Source organism: Salvelinus namaycush, chromosome 10 (assembly GCF_016432855.1).
Source record: "Salvelinus namaycush isolate Seneca chromosome 10, SaNama_1.0, whole genome shotgun sequence".
Classification (NCBI taxonomy): Eukaryota; Metazoa; Chordata; class Actinopteri; order Salmoniformes; family Salmonidae; genus Salvelinus; species Salvelinus namaycush.
The window spans coordinates 44,317,417-44,331,559 of NC_052316.1; the positions used below are offsets into that span (position 1 = coordinate 44,317,417).

The 14,143-nt window shown below is 43.0% G+C and overlaps 1 protein-coding gene across 6 annotated transcripts; it reads right to left on the bottom strand.

The window, feature by feature from the left end:
• Positions 1–993: 993 nt before the first annotated feature.
• senp5 (SUMO specific peptidase 5) lies at positions 994–7,339 on the bottom strand. 6 transcript variants are annotated; one of them, XM_039002940.1, is made up of 12 exons: positions 6,338–6,450; positions 5,623–5,720; positions 4,547–5,323; positions 4,067–4,483; positions 3,855–3,960; positions 3,615–3,762; positions 3,453–3,500; positions 3,245–3,322; positions 2,888–3,025; positions 2,403–2,486; positions 2,254–2,304; positions 994–2,140 (listed from the first exon to the last, which is right to left on the bottom strand). In XM_039002940.1, the coding sequence occupies exons 3-12, from the start codon at positions 5,172–5,174 to the stop codon at positions 2,030–2,032; spliced, it is 1,809 nt and encodes a 602-aa protein (XP_038858868.1). In that variant the 5' UTR covers positions 5,175–5,323; positions 5,623–5,720; positions 6,338–6,450; the 3' UTR covers positions 994–2,029. The 6 variants fall into 6 exon arrangements, with proteins under 6 accessions (XP_038858868.1, XP_038858863.1, XP_038858861.1 ...); XM_039002935.1 differs by lacking the exon at positions 6,338–6,450 and adding an exon at positions 7,257–7,339 and having other exon boundaries at positions 4,067–5,323; XM_039002933.1 differs by having other exon boundaries at positions 4,067–5,323.
• Positions 7,340–14,143: the final 6,804 nt, after the last annotated feature.

Sequence of the window (14,143 nt, forward strand, 5' to 3'; positions counted from 1 at the left end):
TTTCCGACTGCGCCGACAGATGCAGCGTTATCTTGAATGGGATCTGTGACTGCAGGAACATTACTTTTTAATTTAAAGCTGCAATGCCAATAGTCTGCGATCGGATTCAATCTGTAGTGCGGCTGACATTTTAAAAGCAACGTTACCTCATTCACATGTCGGCTCGATCGGAAATTACCTTTAAATGTAAACTGTATCAGGGAATCACCACACACTTGCTCCTGTCAGAGAAACCCTTTTGTTACACCAAGTAACTTTACAAACTCCATATCACTGACCATTAAACATCCTCATGTGGGAGATTGTTTGCTGATCGAGTTGATAAACATCTGCTCTTTTGTCAATTTCAGAGAGTAAACCACCTAATTGAAGAGAATTGGAATTTCAGTGTACTTCCTGAATTGAAATGGAATTGACCCTGTTCTCTAAATAATAAGCATAAAGGAATCGTGGCTGGGCATCCTAACAACCCTGTGCTCTCTGTCATCTCAACATTACTTAAAACTAAAGTGTTTGAATGTATTCAGGGATTCACTTGGGAAGGAAACTGATCCATTTTAGGATGAGACAGCATACATTGGGAACCTATTTGAGGACAGTTTACCCATCTAGAGAATCCCAATTTAATCTCCTCTAGGTGTGTATCAGCATAACCCTGCCTACAACACTAACATAGTAATTTAAGTACAAATGAACTGAACAAAATTAAATCAAAATCAGAAAGTTTCTCAAAGAAGATCAACCAGATTACAGAGTGATCTGTGAACATGATCTCTTCAAATGATACAATGGCATTGTTTACACCTTGCACCACCATGTGAGTTTCGTGATCTGATCAATTTGACCTAATCACTATCTGGATCAAGGTTTGTCGCATCTACCCATTGCAGAAAAGTTATTTATTTAAAGACAGTTACTGATGCCATAAATCAATGGTGCTAACTGGTATGATGACTGAAATGGTTGTGAACATCCAGATCTGTTCACACTTGATTGATATCCAGACACTTTAATCGTCTACACCCGTCTTAAAAATGTGGGCACAATCAGAATGTGGACAACAGCACAAAAGGCACATGTTAGCACCAGGTATACACTGGGCTCAAATGTGCATTAATGACAGACAGTATAGATGGGATTCAGCAATTTCTACAGCAGCATTTTCTCATCTACAACCTGTCTGTGGACCAGCACCCTCAGATGGGGGACTGACACCACCTAAGTGATTGGTGATCCTCCAATGAGGAAGATGGCCCGGCCAGCTATGGTTCTCATACAATAAAAGGCTTAGAAACTGTTCTACAGCAGTATCATTAAATTCTTCCTCAGTACACTAAAATGTCAAGATATACTTATTGTTTTAACAGCGTATTTTCAACAGAAGCAGGAAGAGGTGTGTGTTGTCATGAAGCCATTCTCAGTGGAGCATCATGGGTAATCATAACTAACTCCCCGATAACAAACGTGGAGTTTCTCAAGAACTAAGAAGCGGTTCGAGATTAAGTAACGTTAAAAGCTAGCCTTCGATGAGTTATTGTTCTCTACCTCACTAGTCAGGCAAACACTACATGATATAAAACAAGAACCTTCAAGTTTCACCTACTGTCCCATATCATCTCCTGTTTACATTTCAAGAACTGAAGCTAGGACACGTGTCATAAACACTGGTAGGCCCATTACCGGCCTCTGAAACCTACCAGCAGTGTTCGCTCCAGGTCAGCCAGTCAGTCAGCAGTGGAAACTTTGTGGACGTCAACTCAAAAGAAATTCAAAAGTCTCTCTCATTATCAAGGTATAAAAAAAAAAAGTCCCAACTATGCACCGCTGGCCCTCCACTGAAGGACAGATGGTTGCCATCTGTGTCGTTAGTCAAACAACGTGTCCTGTTTCCACCGCACTTCATTCAGCTTCTTGGCCCGTCATGTTTTAAAGTATTAATGGCCCTTCCACAATAAGGGTCAAACAGTCGTTAAGCCCACGGTCCAGTGGAAAGGCAGGTGTACTCTCTGAGCTGGGACACTGCGTTTGATCAGTCATTCAGTTTACAGTCACAGAGCTCTTTGTAAATCCTCTTACGGACTTTGGGCATGTCATCCTGTGTAAACTGCAGCGGCTCTTTCAATGCCAGGCACTTGCAGTACTGAGAGAGAAACAAAGCGGGGGAAGAGTTAATAAGAAAGATTCACCACAAGGTGGGTGGGTGTGTGTGTGTGGGGGGGAATTTACAGTACGAGGGGGAAATGTCCCACTCACCTCCAAGATGAAGACTCCACAATCACTGTCGTTCTTCTGTTGAGGAATACCCTGAGGGTGGGAACCAATCAGAGATACTGGTCAACACACAGTCAATCAGAAAGCATGAGAGAGAGAGAACAGTCACATGGTACCCTCTGAAACAATACCTTGTTTATAGTCGTCTTCCAGCCTTTCTGATATCCAGTTTGTTTCTTCTCCTCGGCCTCAGCCAGGATGTAACTCAGGATGTTCTGTGGGCCAGATGAACAGAGGAAGACAGAAGGGTTTAGTTAAATAGTTCACAACTTGACTCCTTCAGGGTTCCCACAATGTGGACAGCGTAGACCACGTGTCAAACTCATTCCACGGTGGGCCGAGTGTCTGCGGGTTTTCGCTCCACCCTTTTACTTGATGAAATAAGGTCTGATTAGTTTAAAAAAACTCCCCTCACCTGGTTGCCTGTCTTAATCATTGAAAGGAAAACCTGCAGACACTAGGCCCTCTGTGGAATGAGTTTGACACCGATGACGTAGACCAATGTTAAAATGATAAATGCTCATCAAACCAATGTTCCTCAGGTCTAGGATAAAAAGTCAGAAGCAATCTGAGTTTGATAGAGAGGCAGAGGACTGTAAAGTGTGAGTGAGCGTACCTCCATGGTGTATTTGAAAACGATGCCCTGGGAGTCATAATAGTGGATGTGGTGGTTGGCTATATCCACTGTGATCAGGGACCAGTGAATCTCCAGGTGGATAGGAATCAACAACAGCCTCTTAGAAAACAGATCCACCTGAGAGACAGAGAGAGAGACAGAGAGAGAGACAGAGAGAGAGACAGAGAGAGAGACACCAGATTAACCACAATCGCTGACATATTCTAATTTAGCTAGTTCTGTGAGACTGAAAGTCTCAGATAAACAGTGAGCCTTTACATTTCTGGTCCTGCGGGTTATATCTGAACAAACTAGCGATAAATTGGCTGCATCTTCAATGACCTACCACCAGCTTACCTTTTTGGTCCATCTCTTAACCCCTTCGTAGCCTTTGGCCACCAGCTGCCTGTGGAAAAAGCTGTTGAAGAAATGAACCTGCAGGAGAAAATAGGAAAACATTCAGTAACCTTGGTAACCAAACAGAAGACCACCACCGTCCTAACAACTCCCTTTCACAATTAACCCTTTGTTGAACATTCTGATCAAGGATCCAAAATGAATGCACCTTGTTCTGTGTAGCCTCCATGATCAATTCTCCATACATGTTTATCACCTAGACACACACACACGACAGAAACATGGCAACGTTTGAATTTCAGGTTAGATAATACGTAGGTGAATAAGTTTATAAGCAGCAAGCACACAGTTTCCTATCGACCAAAGCTACCTGGTCGTTGACCCAGTTTTGGTCATCCAGTGTGGACAGGTCCTCCAGGGTCAGAGTGTGCTTGTTGTAGTCCACCTTGAAGCACTTCATAGAGGTGGAGGCGAGACCCGCTTTGTACTTCATCATTTCTGAGTGGATGTTTAGCTTCCTAGTACAGAGAAATTAACAGAGATGCTAACGGCATAACAATGGAAATCAACAATGAAATTGAAGCTGGTTTGTATCTCAAACGACTCCTACTTGTCATGGAGGTCAGTGTTACACTTGTTCTTCAGATGCTCCAGGACGTCAGTCTCACTGAGGGGGATAAAGCTGCCGTACTTCACATAGAAGAACGCCAGGAACTCTGAGGGAGAGAGAGACAGGACAGGAATCAATAATAAGTAAAGTAATATGAACTTAAAATGTATTCGATTTAAAAAAAAATCATAGTTACAATAAAAGTCTAGTACCATGTATAAGGTCTATGATTACTTCCTGGATGTTGTCTTCAGGGTTGGGTTGCTGTGCTGGGTCTGAGACACAGTCCTCCTCTGTCTCAGGGCTTGGAGCCCACACTCCCACCTCACAGTAATCTCTGTGGTCCCACAGAGCGAAGGGGTGGAGGGTGCTGCATAACATAATGCCTGGGGAAACACAGGCTGTGGCTGATGGTTCCACCTCCATAGGGGCGCTACAGTCTGTTGGTTCCTCGTTGGGCACAGCAGATGTACCGTTGGAAAGGGAGACAGCTGCGTCACCAGCCTGGGGCTGCTTCATGACCTCCGTGTTAGAGTCGGTTACCGGCTGTTTGTCTAAACCACAACCATTCTCCTGCTCCATCTCCAGACCAGGGGCCTGCTCCCCCTCGCACACAGCCCCTTCACAACCATTCTCCTGCTCCATCTCCAGACCAGGGGCCTGCTCCCCCTCGCACACAGCCCCTTCACAACCATTCTCCTGCTCCATCTCTGAATCAGGAACATGCTCAACCACAGCCTTCATTATAGGTTGAACCACGGAGTTTGTTACCGGTTGAACCATAGCATTTGTTACCGGTTGAACCACAGACTTGGTCACCAGTTTAACCACAGTGTACGTTAACTTCTGACCCATAGAGTTCATTAAGGGTTGACCCATAGAGTCTGTTAAAGGTTGAGGTTGACCGACAGAGTTGGTTACAGGTGGAGCCACAACATTCATTACAGGTTGACTGACAGAGTTGGTTACAGGTGGAGCCAAGGAGTTGGTTACCTCCTCCACAACCGAGTCTTTCTCCAGCTCCTGTCGGATGGCTGTTACCTGCTCCTCTGTCATCTGGGTCTTCTCAGAAGAGTGGTGACCACCTGTCCTCTTGGGGGTCTCCCCCAGTGCCTGGCCCCTGCCCTTCCCCGGCTGGGCCCTGCGTTGTCTGGGCTTGCCACCTGGAGTCTTCCCATGTGGGTCCTTTCCATTGTGGTGCTTAGAGTTTGGCCCACAGCAGTCACATGCCTTGGGTGTCCTCTTCCTCCCAGAGGAGCGGCCATTGGTGCCCACCAGTGCCGGCGGTGGTGTTTGGGGGACTGAGACGTTATGAACCATGGCTCTGTCCTCAGCTACTACCCCATCCCTTCACAGCTGCCTCTGGCCCACAGTGCTGGTCCCAGCCCTCAGGGGCACTGAACCAGGGAGTTCCCCAGTAGATGGACTCTCTGCCTGAGTTGTGGGTGGATAAGGACCCTGGACTAGAGCTGGGATGATAAACCGAAAATTATCGACACCGACCATACTGATCACTTACCGCAGGCATTTTGCTGACATCGTTCATTAAGTAGCCTGCACATGAGAAATGTTAAGTTTGAAGTGAAATAAATTTGTAAATATGGGTGATTGTTAATGGGACAATTGATGGCTACAACCATAAACTAGTAGTAGAATACATTTTAAAAAACTGTGGTGCAAAATGTTATAAAAATATAATTATATTTATCGATATCGCACCAATTCAGGCAATTTATTGCAATATTTTTGCCCATATCGCCCAGCTAACCTGCACCCTGGCTGGCCAGGTAGTTGACAGTTTCAGACTGAAGTCTTAGAGGGTGGAGATCCTTCTCAGGGGTTACGCCTTACAAGCCAAGGAAGAAGCTACATTGAAGGAAAGAGAGCTGTTAGGATAGCTTAAATGTGTGAAATTAATGTTCTAAGTTTATTTGATGAAAACAGTATTGTCGATAGATAGCTAGGCATATTAGAAGAAACTGGTGTGACCTGCTGTATTGTCAGATGTCCCAACAGTTTAATTAATGCACATTACATTATTACACATATTGCTAATCCTTTACTAAAATAACGTCAAGGAGTATCTAATAATGGTCATGTCGGCAACAAATAAAACATTCTGAGCAACTTATCACGTTTTGGGCAACTGAACTTGTCTGTGAGGTCGTTAGCTAGCTAACAGTGTGCTCAGCCATGTTTACAATAACTTGAGCTGCTTTTGCGTCTTGCAATCGACGATTGGATAACTATTCCTCTACTGTTGTAACGCTGTAGCGTGTGAATGTTGTGTATCTAAACACAGAAGAGTCATGACAACGTTGGAGTATCGAACAAGCTAGCTAGCATAGCAAGCTGACTATAGCTAGCTAGTAACACAAATGGTTTCCTGTTTCCATGGCTGAAAATGCGATCTACACAGATACATCGCTTTAACTCGTTCTTACAGTATCGATAAATCATAAGCACAACTAAAAAGCACATACATTACCACATTTCTGCAATCGTCAAACAAGTTTCAGGGATAACAAACAACTCTCACTTGTGTGATCAAACAATCCATCTCATTAGTTTGCCGTCGCTTACGGATTGCGTCACATTTCAGCGCAAACGGTTCTCACCTAGCTACCACAGTCACAAAGTCAAAATTGGTGGTCGTTATCAATAAAAAGTGCAGAGTGATCGATTTGTCTGCTGGCGGGTAAGAATACCCCCCCCCCCCAGCTCTGCTAAAACCATTGACACCTTCTTGCCGTTTTCAAGGTATTGTTAAAGAAATATTAACTATTTGGTTGTAATATCACCTCTTGAAAAGCATAGTCAGAACTACACATTTCCGATTATTCTATGTATGACAAATGCGCACATTTAGCTCTATCATCAGAGTTGTACAACAAGTAACTGTGGAGCACATGGGGATGTGTGTTACTCCTCAGCCTTATTTAACCTTTTATTTAACTAGGCAAGTCAGTTAAGAACAGGGGGGTTAACTGCCTTGTTCAGGGGCAAAACGACAGATTTTTACCTTGCCAGCTCGGGGATTCGATCTAGCTCTAACCACTAGGCTACCTGCCGCCCCAAAACCTTAACGGAAAGGTTCACCCATTTTGAAGGTTATATTGTTTTTGTCCATCTCTGAGTGATGATATATCGACTCCCTAGGGGATTTCATGTTTTCATGAGTATCTTGAGTTATTGGCGTTCAAGCAGGCAGAAATCCGTCCGGTATGACGTAGCATCATGATAAACTCGCACTCACTACACTGGAAGTTTATAGGAATACTACTTTTAGATCGCCAAAAACGTATATCATACATGTCAGATTTCGACACTGGTCGATGTCATAACTCGGGAGGATGTCTTCTCTTGAATGAGCCATTGATCATATATTTGCGATATTCCTACCTTGAGAAATGTGTAATTTAAGGTCTAGCACATTTTTCCTGTTTGTCTGTCTCTTTAGTCCAGGGTGTATTGCATGGTGCCGTTGCCAGAGATATTATAGAAAGAAGATAGGAATCCAATGAATGAAGGAACTGATAACGCCTCACCCAGCAGACTGTCGACCAATCGCATTCACATTGGGTGCATTCATAAATTCACTCTGGCTATTCTGATTTCAGAGCACTCTCGTTTGAGTGCAGAATAACTGAGGAATTTATGAATGCGCAACACCCGTTGAATATGACCTGTGTCAGTAAATGTCGGCAAAAAAAAACATAATTAAATTGTTGCCATTGTTAGGGTTGCGAAAGTTCAACTGAGATAGGAACAATAGTACACCTGAACTTGGTTAAAATAATTGTTTAATTCAAAAGTTAATAAATGGCAAATACAATTTCCGTATATACGGGTTCAATGTTTCATCACGCAGGATAAGACAGAGAACTGATTTGTTTCTGACAAAGATAGTATATTATACTCGTGACAGAGATAGTTCCCGCTTCCGAGCCGGCCTGTCAGAGTAGAGACTGGGCGTGGTTTAGACTTACCCAGCCTATCGTTGATGTTGGCACACAAGCTGGTCCCAGCTTCTTTGCGCTTTCTGGTGTCCTTTCACTGTTGCTGTGTAGATTACGCTCCTTCACCCCAGAGACTGGGGTCAGACAGTTTTATAACATTGTCTGAGATATCTGCACCTGTATACATTGTCCACTGTTCTCGCTCAAGGCTAACTACAGCTTCCCAGCTTCTTATCTGAGCTAACTGTTACTTCCAGCACACACACACAGACATCCAGGCGCCCAGGCCAACAGGTTGTCAATATCAAATCACGTTTGTTATAGTATTCAATCACATATAATACAGTTGCTAATCACGTTTGTTATAGTATTGGGTTATAGTGCATGACTCAGAACCTCACATATGTTTTCCGTGTGTATAGTTTATCTGTTATTGTCTGGTCAGCAGTCTCCTGATTCACCCCCCTCCTGTGTCTCTCTAAGATTAGCACAGTCTCGTCACCCAGTACAGCGCCCACACTACTGATACATTTGTTGCATACACACACATATTTCACACAGTACAGCGCTCTCTTTAACACACACACATTTCAGGCTGATATTCATGGTTAGGCCCTGAGCGCTGGTAAAAGTGAGAACAATGGAAAATGCAGGTTCACAAGAGTCAGCAATTCAAACTTTAATGCATAAGAATCCCTACTAGCTTATAGTTAGTTAAGCATGTCAAAAAACCTTATAAAAACCCCACACCAGCAGCACAGTTACAGTCACCAATGCTCTAGATAAAATGAAAACAGTCTAACCAGCTCTGCTAGGGCAAGAAAAATGGTCAGAGGTGAGGTGTTCTCTCATTGATGTCTGGAAGTTGCTAGCAAGTTAGCCAACGTTAGCCAGTTAGCTTGGGTGCTTGACTCCTGTTGTGAGGTCAGAAGGCTCGGATCAAACCTACTCCACCAGAGCGTACAGTGTGCTGTCTGAACGCTCCGAGAGCGAAACGCTCTGAATTTACCAACGGACAATCTGACAACGCTCTGAACGCCCAGAGCACACAATTTACGAACTCACCCATTGTCATGCTGCGTCACACGGTTTCTAAGCTTATCGTCACGTAATCCCTTCTCAAAGTCAGTGTATATGTCGAGAAACATGCCCATTTTACTCTAAAGTACGTAATGTCACGATTCCAAAGCTATACAATGCTACAGATAGCAAGTTGGCAATCTCACATTTTTCAGAGAATATTTGTAATGTTTTACTTCTTGTTGACAAAATTCGTGCAAATGTTGTGAATGTTAGACTCCACTCTGTGAGGCACATGGATCTGCAGGTTGAACATGGTGAGATTATAGACTCCTAAATTGATAGTGCAGTTTGTTTAGGCAATTTTACTGGTAATAGCTATGTTACATGCTGATATTGTCTTTGGTATTATTGTGTGTAGCTACGTTTGCTAGCTAGCAAGGAAGCCCATAGAGAGAGCATTGCATTGTGGATTTTGTAGTCGACTTGAGCTTATTATAAGGCAAAAAATGTAACATTTGTTCACAAAAAATATTGTTCTCACATATTAGTGTTAACACTGTAAAGTAAAGGAACTAGTGGTTTTCGGTGGATTTTTCCTTTAAATGTCCCACTTGCTTGGCCTCTAGCTAGTTTTTGAGGTGGCACGATCGGCTAAGACGCTTGAGGGTCTGTGTTTGTGAGGCACGTCTCGAGTTCTCGCCAGGTATGGGTAACTTCACCAGGACAAGGACTTGCCGATGTCAAACTCTTTCCAAAAGCCTAATATCTGATGAAGCAAGCTAAATGACACATACATGTTGTTTCCGTTGCTACAGTACACGCCAAATGGATAGGCTACCCTAAAAATTATGGATATACTGACAAGATACATGTCTCTCCACCCTAACAATGGAAGTCGTTGTCCACAAAGCGGCACAGCGGGCGGTCTAGTTCGCCTATCCTTTCTTTGGATTGGTGGATACATTTCTTTATTGTAATCCTTTTTTGATTATTCGATGAGGGTTGTTGACGTCAACCGCCTGTATTCAATGGATAGAGATGCTATGCTACTAGCCTCGTCATAAATATGCATAGCCATCTCGAGACCACTCCAATATAAATCATTTTTTCTCAAAGTTGCCGGGATGTCACGTGTCCTACTTATATCAGTACACTCGTAACAACCTAACCATTACGAAACTTCTATTCGATCAAATAAACCTCACGTAGCAAATAAGCTATGCATTTTTGTTGTTGACCAAATTCGCCATTCTCATTGACCTACATACAAAAACTCCTTGCTTGGTGGAGGGAGACTGATTTTCCGCTGAGTTGGGCCTCTCTGTTCCTCTCTGGCTACCCTCACATATGCAAATATACTGAACAAAAATATCAACACAACATCAAATCAAAGTTTATTTGTCACGTGCGCCGAATACAACAGGTGTAGTAGACCTTACAGTGAAATGCTTACTTACAGGCTCTAACCAGCAGTGCAATTTTTAAGTAAAAAAAATAATGTATTAGGTGAACAATGGATAAGTAAATAAATAAAAACAACAGTGAAAAATAACAGTAGTGAGGCTATAACAGTAGCGAGGCTATATGACTGTACGTTTGTTTATGTGTAACTCTGTGTTGTTGTCTGTTCACACTGCTTTGCTTTATCTTGGCCAGGTCGCAGTTGTAAATGAGAACTTGTTCTCAACTGGCCTACCTGGTTAAATAAAGGTGAAAGAATTATATATATATATTGTTAATATACATGCACAGGTTAGTCGGGCTGATTTGAGGTAGTATGTACATGTAGGTATGGTTAAAGTGACTATGTATATATGATAAACAGAGTATCAGTAGTGTAAAAGAGGGGTTGGTGGGTGGCGGGACAAAGTGCAGAGAGTCCGGGTAGCCAATGTGCGGGGGTACCGGTTAGTCGGGCTAATTGAGGTAGTATGTACATGAATGTATAGTTAAAGTGACTATGCAAATTTGATAAACAGAGAGTAGCAGCAGCGTAAAAGAGGGGTTGGGGGCACACAATGCAAATAGTCCGGGTAGCCATTTGATTACCTGTTCAGGAGTCTTATGTAAAAAGAAAAAAACTGTTGAGAAGCCTTTTTGTCCTAGACTTCGCGCTCATACAACAATTTCAACAATTTTACAGAATTACAGTTCATATAAGGAAATCAGTCAATTGAAATAAATTCATTAGGCCCAAATCTATGGATTTCACATGACTGGGCAGGGACACAGCCATGGGTGGGCCTGGGAGGGCATAGGCCAACCAACCAATCAGAATTGGTTTTTCCCCACAAAAGGGCTTTATTACAGCAATACTCATCAGTTTCATCAGCTGTCCGGGTGGCTGGTCTCAGACGATCCCACAGGTGATGAAGCCCAATGTGGAGTTCCTAGGCTGTGTCGTGACTTTAATTAATCTGATGACTGTTATTTATCTAATCAACTAACTATGTTTAATTGTTACCCGATTTAAATTAGTCATGTAACAAAACTACTCATTAGGATTTGGGGCACCACGAGAGCGGTTGTTTGAAAGAGTTACCATCTACCGAATTAAACTCAAAAGATCTTTACCTATCACATCCATAAAACAGTCAATGTATTAATCCTAACCTCGTATCATATCATCCTTCGGAACAGTCGTAACCTCCTGCATCTGCAAAAACCCCAGCTTTACTTATGATTCAGTACTACACAAATTGGTTTAATTATTTATTTACTAGCTAACTAAATGATAATACAGAATAAACATACACACTTAATACATTAGAAACAGGTCCCTAGCGGACTGACACAATATGGCGGCTTGTTACCACAGACATGGAGAGGGCGAGAGGGACAGAGACATAATACTTTGGTACATTTAGAAACTGCTCTCACAGTAATCATATACTTTGCACACGAACCGCCGCCCATTTGGAGCAAGAAATCATGAATATACTTATGTGTAAATGCCTTGGTTAGCCGTGTATCTATGTCGGAATCAAGCCTTTTTGGAATGGGGTTTGGTTGGGCCTTTCTGCGGCACGCTTGTAATGCTCTAATTGTCCACAAGGCGTCCCCACCCGTCTCTTATACTGTTGTCCTCCTCTGCCGGTATCCGTTGACCTGTCATGTAGTCCTGAACAGAACTACAGAGTTTATTCTACTTTCCATTTGCTCCTGAAGGTGCCTCTTCAATGGTTCCCATTGGGGGATGAGAGTAGCGTCCTACGGTGATTTGAGAAGAGTAGTAGAATGGTCCCACTTAAGTTTACTTGTCTAGATACTTTACTTAGGACAGCAAATCAGCTGTACCAGTGATTGTCCGGGAGGTGAGTTTATCGTCTCTACCTCGTGTTGAGATTTCAGAGTTCGAACTCTTTGAACGCCTCTCAGGTCTCAATGTTAATTTCTTTACCAATCCTTTATGCACTCTGGTCGAAAGGGGCGGTTCCGTCAGGCTGACACGCTCTCTGACCTCACTCGGGGTGTGGCTTCTTACTGTGCAAAGTTTATAGTCGACAAATGATCTCTTATAGCTCCTAAAATCACATTCCTATCTTAACAAAAATTGTTTAATAATTTTTCATATTTCATACACAACGTTAAGGATGGAGACTTCGTACATGTAGTGTATATACTTCAAGTTACAGTATTTCCTTTATAACCTTTTTAATGACATCACAAAATAACACCCCATATGACATTACTATTCTTTAGATTGCCTCTGACCATTCCCCACGTCTATACTAGAAAAATTGTTCCAGTATTCGCTTTAGAACGTGTTAGAGTTTCGGCTGGGAAAGTTTCCGGCGACAAAGGAACATTCTTGTGTGAATTTGGAGAGGGAGATAGCTGAAAGTTCTAATCCTTGATTTACAACAGGGAGCTGTCAACCCCCCCACCCCCACCAGCTCGCTCCTCCCCCCTCTGTGGGTGAGAGAGGGTCTGGTATAAATCTAACTTTGCCAAGCTGATCTGACCTATTTGGAACCTCACAGGACAGTCATGACAGCTGGCATGGTTACACGTGGCCTGCTGGTTGGTTGGACTGCCGAATTCTCTAAAATGTCATTGGAGGTGGCTTATGGAAGATAAAAGAACATTAAATTCTCTGGCAACAGCTCTGGTGGACATTCCTGCAGTCAACATGCCAATTGCACGCTCCCTCAACTTGAGACATCTGTGGCATTGAGTTGTGATAATTTTAGTGGCAATTTTATTGTCCCCAGCACAAGGTGCACCTGTGTAATTATCATGCTGTTTAATCAGCTTCTTCATATGCCACACCTATCAGATGGATGGATTATCTTGGCAAAGGAGAAATACTAACAGGGATGTAAAAAGCATTTGTGCACAAGTAAGCTTTTTGTGCATATGGAACATTTCTGGGATCTTTTATTTCAGCTCATGAAACATGGAACCAACACTTTACATGTTGCATTTTATATTTTTGTTCAGTATACATGATCAATTGATGTTTACTGATACTGAAAATCATTCAGTTACTTCCTGTATAACTCTGATAGAGCAAAATATGTAATAATCGGAAATGTGTAGTTCTGACTATGCTCTTCAAGAGGTGATGATATTCAAACCAAATAGTTAAATACATTTTAACAATCCCCTTGAAAACAGCACGTAGTTGTCAATGGTTTTATTAGAGCTGGGGGTCTCCTCGACTCCAGCAGCCAAATCAAACGTTCTGCAACGTATTGTGACGTTTTATTAGAGCTGGGGGTCTCCTCGACTCCAGCAGCCAAATCAAACGTTCTGCAACGTATTGTGACGTTTTATTAGAGCTGGGGGTCTCCTCGACTCCAGCAGCCAAATCAAACGTTCTGCAACGTATTGTGACGTTTTATTAGAGCTGGGGGTCTCCTCGACTCCAGCAGCCAAATCAAACGTTCTGCAACGTATTGTGACGTTTTATTAGAGCTGGGGGTCTCCTCGACTCCAGCAGCCAAATCAAACGTTCTGCAACGTATTGTGACGTTTTATTAGAGCTGGGGGTCTCCTCGACTCCAGCAGCCAAATCAAACGTTCTGCAACGTATTGTGACGTTTTATTAGAGCTGGGGGTCTCCTCGACTCCAGCAGCCAAATCAAACGTTCTGCAACGTATTGTGACGTTTTATTAGAGCTGGGGGTCTCCTCGACTCCAGCAGCCAAATCAAACGTTCTGCAACGTATTGTGACGTTTTATTAGAGCTGGGGGTCTCCTCGACTCCAGCAGCCAAATCAAACGTTCTGCAACGTATTGTGACGTTTTATTAGAGCTGGGGGTCTCCTCGACTCCAGCAGCCAAATCAAACGTTCTGCAACG